We start from the raw sequence: 7,877 nt of genomic DNA, 5'->3' as shown, positions 1-7,877 counted from the left end.
TACAAAGGAAATCAAAAACAGTCCCTGCTGTTGAGTCATTTCAATTATGGTCCCATTTGGGATTTTCTTGACAAAGACACTGGAATGGCTTTTATTGCTATTTAATTGATTGAGACTCCTTGTTAGCCTATTTGATAGACATATTTGAAAGATACATTGATGGTTTGCCATTTCCTTCTTCAGCTCATTTTGCATATGTAGAAACTGAGACAACAGGATTAAGGGAATTACTCAGGGTCACACAGCTAGGAAGGGTCTGAAGTCAGATTTGAACTCTGGTCCTCCTGATTGCAAAACCGTCTCTTTATCCCCTAGCTGTTGCCATTCCAGACCACTACAGTAAAGTAAATGTCACATCAAAATGAGTCACAATTTTTTTCTTTCCCAGTGAATAAAAAAGTTACCATTTACTGTAATATAGTATACAGTACAGAGCTTCTTAAACTTTTTCCAGTTATGACCCCTTTTGTCTGACCCCAGGTTTATAGCTACATAAAGTAAGTATACAAATCAAACACTTGCTGATAATAAATCATAAAGACATTTATTTTAAAAATTCTTTGATATACATATAAATTTTACCATTTATCAATGATAAAAGCTAATTTGTATACTCATGAGATAAATCTTCTTTTATATATAAAATTAAATTTTTGGAATATTTGATACCTTTTACTGTTGCCAATTTTTTTGTGACTCACTTTCAGTTATATAATCTTATTTGGGGTTGTGACCCACAATTTAAGAAGCTTTGGTATGGTGTCTAATCTTAAAATTTTTATTGCTAAACAATGCACCTTCAATAAGTTATGTGTGATCTTTTTGTTGGTGGAAGATCTTGCCCCTCAGTATTGATGGCTGCTAACTGATCAGGGTGGTTGCTGAAGTTTGGGCTGACTGGCAATTTCTTAGAATAAAGCAATGATCAACACATCCATTGACTATTCCTTTCATTTAAACACCTAGAGGCCATTGTAGGGTTATTAAATGGCCTAATTTCAGTATTGTATCTTGGTTAAATAAAGAAGCCTGAGGGGAAAGGGAGGGAGGTAGTGAACTGTTAGTGGGTAGAACAGTCAGAATATGAACAGCATTTATGAATTAATTGACTGACATATGTGGATGCACTTCAGGGTGCCCCAAAACCATTTCAGTTGTAACACCAAAGGTTCCAGATCACTATAACAGATGGAGTAATAGTGAAAAAGCTTGAAATATTATAAGATGTGATGCAGAGACATAATGGGAGCACATGTAGTTGGAAAAAATGATGCTGATAAACTTGCTCAACATAGAATTGTACAAACCTTCAATTTGTTTAAAAAAAAAAAAAAAAAAACTAAGGTATTCCTTATATGGTGCCTGAGACTATGAAGTAAGGAAGGCAGTAATATTGCCTTCATTTTTTACATGAAACTTTTTCTGACATCCCTGCCCCAAAATTGCCATCTTGTGTTTAACTATTTTGCATTTATTTGTATTTATTCTCTTTGTACTTATTGTACTTGTATTCTTTTGAAATGTATGTTCCTTGCAAGTTGAGATTATTTCATTCTTTGAATTTGAAAGCACAGATCTTGGCACAGGACCTAGCACAGTATAGGTCCTTAATAAACACTTGTTGGCTGACTGACCTTCTAGCCTTTTAACCATACTTAGGCAGATAATGGTGCCTTATTCTTTTTTGCTAAAAGTAGAAAAACTCTGAGGCAAACTAAAATCCAAGAATCTCTCTGTTCTTTCTCTGGGAAAATGCTTACAAAAAACTACCAAATCATTTTGGAACTTTCCCTATGGAGAAGACACATGTAACTTGGGAGTAGCATATGGATGCTCCTTTTCCCTTGCTGCTAGACAAATTTGATTTCAAGCAGACTATCCACAGCAAAGATCACTTTGTAAGGCTTTCATAAAATGCCTTCCTTGTGAAGTAGGTAGTACAAATATTATTTGTAGTCATTTATTTATAGATGGGGATTAACTGATATCCAGGATCACACAACTAGGAACAGTGTGAAGCTGGATTTGAACTCATGAAGAGGAGTTTTCTCAACTCCAGCCCTTATATTATATCCACTGAGCCACTTAGCTGTTAAAATTTTAGGTAGAGATCTCTAATGAATCACAGATAGGATGGAGCAGGATAGGGTGGTTTGGAGCACATAGAACTAGAAAATCTGGCTCAGTCTTTCTCCTAGTGACCTAAAGATAGTCAAGTTGCCACACATTGGGCAAGCTATCCATCCCCCATTTTCCCAGGGCTCAATTTCTCCATCTTTAAAATAAGATGATTTCTTCTAGCTGGGCAAACATGATCTCATTGGTTAATATTTAATGGATCCTTACTAGAGAAAAATATTTTCATTTAGGGCTCATGGGTTTGGTGGGAAGTAAGGTAAATAAGAGAGACTAGGAGGGGCAAAACTAATTCTTTGATATTCGTTCATTCATACAATTTGGCCTTAAGATCCGCCATGTTCGTCCTCCTTTGAGTGCTTGTGGGTAAAATTTGCCACCTAATAAATAACCTTCGCTGGCTTTTGGTAAAGAGCCCTGATTGAGGACAAAGCATTTTGATAGTATGACAATGCAGAGCTCAGGAGTGTTATTCTCAGTAATAGCTATTAATATGGGTGTGCCTTTTTTTTCATAGCTCGCAGGAATTGCGGTCCTCGCCATCGGCCTATGGCTCAGATTTGATTCTCAGACGAAGAGTATCTTTGAGCAGGAAGAAAACAACTCTACTTTCTATACAGGTAAAGCCAGAAAGGGAGGAAGAGGATGGGAACCTCCCAGCCATAGAGAAGTGATCTTTCAGGGAAGAACTGGGGGAATGTCTTTTCTGTAGCTAACTATGGTTTACTTAGTTCACTTTGTGGAATTTTCACTACTTTGGAATCATGGAGTTTAGCTAAAGGTGGGCCTGGGAAAGCAGCAGGATTATTTTTCCAGTTAAGCTTGAGTAGAAGGTATTTTGAGCCAGAAATACTAAATTGGTTACAGGAAGGTTGCTTAAACCTCAAAGGCTGAAAAAATCCTTCCCTATTGAACATCTCTTGACTCTGCTATCTCTTTACCCAAATAACTAAGTGCTTTTGATTCACTCATACTTACCAGAACCCAAAGACAGGGCTGGAACTGGGAAGGCTTTGTTGTTCCCTTTTTTTCCCCCAAGTTAGGGAAGCTGTGACTCAGTTCAGATTTCTTTCCTAAGTCATTTTGTGAGAGTAAATCAAAGATTCCAAGAATGTAGACTTCCTATTCAGATGTGAACCCCAGCATTTGTATTCCAAGTTGCTTGTATTACATGGTAAAGATTTTAAATGGAAAGATATAGGAAAGAAAAAAAACAAGTAGTGATTAAACCCCTACTTTGTGCCAGACACTGTGCTAAGCATTTTTACAAATATCATCTCCATTGGTCTTCATAAGAGCCTAGGAAGTAGGAACTATTATCTCCATTTTACAGTTGAGGAAACAGATTAAGGGCCCAACATCACACTCTTAGTAAGTGTCTAAGGTTTGAATTAACTCGGTGCTCTATCCATTTTGACACCTAACTTCATGGGAACATTTGAACAAGTATTAAAAATGCAACTTTTTCCTACATGGATATGCATGTACCTCTTCTCCCCCCAACTCCACCCCAGAGCTTTCCGTTTTTTAAATCTTAGCTTTTATTGCTATTTTACCAACCAAATATGTTGCCCCTTGTAACAAATATTCTAAAATAAGATTTTGGGGATGGAATAAAAAGCAATACAGCAAACCTACACTTTTCTGCAGAGAAAGGAAGAAGGATACATCTTCTCAACTGCTTTCTACAGCCAATCTTCACCATTATTTCGATTCATTTCCTCATACATTTAAGCTCTTCAAAATACTTTGAAAAAGCATTATGTAATGGAATGCCTCACCACAAATAGAAGGTGTAAGGCCGAGTTAATGTTGGTTGAGAGCCATCAAACTGGATTTCCAGGCTTCCAAGTAAAACACGGAAAGTTCTCTGTTTTCTGCTAAATATTTTGAATAGATGGCTACTTTTATAAGAAACAAAAGAAAGTTCATAATTTTCAAATGAGGCTATCATAGAATTCAAGCTTCCTCACTCACCAAAGAAGGCATTTAAAGAAGGGGAGAACAATATTGGTGGAATGAGATGAGTTTTGACTTTGACTTTCCACTGAGCCTGGTTAGAACTGGAAGGAGGCTGTTTACACTGCCTGTTTGGTTCCATTCCAAACAAGACTCAGTGCTGGGGCTTAACTCTTTTGTCTTTTGTTTTATTTTAGGGTGTACCACCTACTATCAAAAGAAAGTGAAATAGAGGAGTGAGCACAGTGTCAAAAAACCAGTTTTAAGAGAACAGGTTTCCATAGTGTCCTGGCTTGTTTTTAGCAACAGAGAGCGAGGGAGAGGCCACAGGAGGGTTGTTTTGCCGTTTTATACAGCTGGCTTCAGGAGAAATGTTTACAAAGAGGTAGCTTAAAAGGAAATAGGGGAATGGGGTTGAAGGATCTTTGGAGGTGGGGGTGGGGGGATGGGAGGCAGATAATCTCCTTTTGCTGTAATACAGTACTTTTGCTTTAAAAAAAAAAATCCCTCATTCTTTCAGGCCAGAAAGAAAGTTCAAGTATTTAAAGAGATGTCATGTGGAATCAGGATTCAATTTGTCCTATTAGCCGCAGAGGGCAGCAGCCCAAACTGTGAGAGGAAGACGAGACAAATTTCCTAATATATAGAAGTAGGTTCTTAGGGCAGCAAAGTGGTTCAGGGAGTAGCTGCCAGACCTGGAGGGTGACCTGAGTTAAAATCCAGGCTCAGATACTTACTAGCTGGGTGATTCTGGGCAAGTCACTTAAGCCTGTTAGCCTGAGTTTCTCCATTTATAAAATGAGTGGAGAGGCAATGGCAAATTATTCCAGTATTTTTGCCAAGAAAACCCCAAAATGGGGTCATGAAGAGTCAGACACAGCTGTATAACAAAAATGGGTTTCTGCTCACAAAGTCTTCAAGAAGAATTCTTTGGATGTTGGAAGCAGAAACATACATTACATTCTGTGTGAATTTGGACAAAGTTATAGTTATATATCTATATATATAGTTATATATCTAAAGATTTCACGTTTTCTTTCAAATAAAAGAAAGGGAATGGAAGACCTTTGACACTTTCCCATCTCTAGATTGAGGATCCTATGATCCTAAAAAGAACCGTACAGTGATAGAGTGTCCCAAGATGGATTCTTGAGTTGTTTCAAGGCAATAAAACATTGAGCATGGACTCAGGAAATACTGCTCCTTAGGAGTTACGTTACTTAACCTCAGTTTCCTTAATTGTAAAATTGGAATAATTGTAGCACCTACCTCACAAGGTATAAGTGATCCTGAGCATCATTTGATTATATTTCTATGCTTGGGTCATACCATAGCTGGTACTTAATAAATGCTTGTTTCCTTCTATCCATCTCTGAGACTCTCTGATCCATACTTTAGGGAAAGTAGAGTTGCCAATAGAGAAAATTAAAAAGTCATTTCAATGCTTCTTCCTGACATAAGTACAAAGGCATATCAATATTCTACCTCCTCCCTCAAAAGGCCCTTAATTCTTTCATTGTACTCCCCACAGAATGAATAACCTCCCCTTTCTGATTGCTGATGTTTATTTTATTGACTATAGCCTGGATGCTGGCTGAATTTGCCAACGAGGGCAGATTTAGAATATACCTAGGCTGCTTTCTGTTTTGTAAAATGGAATGAATGGGTGGAGACTTGAGGAAACATGGCAATATTATCTCTCAGGTGTTATCTGTCAAATAAGATAATATTTGTATAAAACACTTTGCACATAGTAAGCACTATATAAATGCTTATTCCCTCGCCATGAAACCTTTCCCCTATGGTTTGGAAGGTAGTCCCATGTCACATTAAGGGGCAAGCCCTTCTTTCATTTGTACTTGGAGACATCGGATCATTGCAGGAATACTGCCAGCTGGAAAATGGCTCTGAATGCCTGGAAGAGTGGGAAGAGCCAGTCAAGAGCCTAATCCTTGTTGCCACTCATGGAGCAGGAACTGTGATTCCTTCCCCCCATACACACACACACACACACACACACACACACACACACTCCCAGCAGCCCAGACTATCCCCCTAGGAAAGCCAGATCAGCTGCCTTGGGCTATGTGCAGACCTAAAAGCTTTTGAGATTTGTTTCTCAAGCTCACACCACCCTGGGTACCTAAGTCCAAAACCCTAAGGGACAACCATTGTGAAACTGGAGTTGAGGAACAAACCAGGAAATCTCACACGTTCCTGGGATTTAGACTTGGAAAGGCCCCTCAAGATCACCTTCAAAAAGCCAAACCTTTTTTTCTTTTGTATAGGCAGACTGTTTAAGAATTGTTTATTAAGGAATACAAAAATAGAACCTTCTTCCCTATGTTTAAAAAAAAAAAAAAGCAACAATCAAAAACACTGAGAATTTCCAGTATCATCAATATGTAACTACTGCCATCTTTTCCTAGCTAATCACAGGTACCATTTTTGAGATATTACTTTCTTCTGGATAGGCTGAAGGTTTTTTTAAGGCAGCCACTTTCTAGAGGGAAATTGGATCTGTGAATTCAGTGGTTTAGGAAATTCCCTCTACTGATAAGTCCAGCATTTTATAAACTTGGGGAAATTGTTTCAAGAATTGACAGGTTCACTTAATTGCAATTGCCTCAGCAAAAATAATAATAATAAAAATAAAAAAATAATTGAAAGGTAGAAGTGACTTAGGATCATGGACAGACTTTGAACCTGAAGCCAGCTTCCCATTAACTGCACAACCATCACTAAATGAATGAAGATAATGGGAAATCATGTTGGGTGGGACGTGGCCATAGGTTAGCCCAAGTGATTATTCCCTTGATCTCGTGCCCATTTCTTATCTGCCAGCCGTTTCCTAAGTTTCTCTTAACTACATATGCCAAATGCCACGGGCATCAGTGGGCCTGGCTGAAATAGGTGATTTGTGTCTGTGATAATAGCAAACTGGCTCAGCTAATTATTGGGGTGAAAAATAAATACATTTTATATAGCAGACATATTGTATGACTGTGGCGTTGGAAATGTTTTGGCAGTTAAGTAAGGGCTGAAAAATACAACTGTACTGAAGAGTATATAGAGAGAAGTTGCTCTAGTTTTAATCTTCTCACCTCCATCATCATTTTAGGGAGCAGATAGTTTGCAGAAACTTCTTAGAAGTCCTTTTGCATGGGAATAAGCCCAAAAGCTTTACCCCTGGGTCCAGGTAATAGCGACCCTTCTTTCCTCCACAAAGACTCTTGATAAATTGGGATCCCAGCAGGAATGACCCCCCCACCCCCCACCTCCCTCTGTCTTGTACTTGCAGTTGAAGTAGTAGGAGTAGCCCAGCCACTTATTTAGGTGACCAGAACAAGTCACTCGGACAAACATGAACAATATACTTTGGAACATTTATTCAGGCAGAATGAGAATCTCATGAATTGGGCCTGAGAGTTGAATCCATCTAGGTACTAGTATATCAGTATCATTGTTCTCAGGACATATTCTAGACCCTTCAGTAGATAAGGGCACCCCAAGGCTTAACAGAGTGGACACTCCATCCCTGTGGCTAACATCTGGAGTTGTTACAGTGGGAGCAGTCCTACCAGAAGGTCTGTGGTCAGAGAGAACCTTCATAGGTGACAAAGCTTTTGCCATTGGGAGGGTTTAATGCTAATGGCTGGGTTCCTTGTTGGTTAACTCAGGGTAAAGGCGTTCTTATTATTAGTAGGTCTAACAAGCAGTATGATGCTTGGAATAAATGTGTTGGGGTTAGGGAAGTTTGCTATCATGGGGGCAGGGGGGGC

At 38.6% G+C, this 7,877-nt stretch overlaps 1 protein-coding gene across 1 annotated transcript in view; it reads left to right on the top strand.

The window, feature by feature from the left end:
- CD9 (CD9 molecule) overlaps window positions 1-7,877 on the top strand; it is a 55,805-nt gene that overhangs the window by 29,671 nt on the left and 18,257 nt on the right. Inside the window, exon 2 of the mRNA XM_031938300.1 lies at window positions 2,654-2,756. Coding sequence (XP_031794160.1) covers window positions 2,654-2,756 — 103 coding nt within the window. The remainder of the gene's footprint in view (window positions 1-2,653; window positions 2,757-7,877) is intronic.

Source organism: Sarcophilus harrisii, chromosome 5 (genome assembly GCF_902635505.1).
Source record: "Sarcophilus harrisii chromosome 5, mSarHar1.11, whole genome shotgun sequence".
NCBI lineage: Eukaryota > Metazoa > Chordata > Mammalia > Dasyuromorphia > Dasyuridae > Sarcophilus > Sarcophilus harrisii.
Note: the sequence above shows the minus strand (reverse complement) of the source record. Positions and strands in the feature narration are given on the sequence as shown.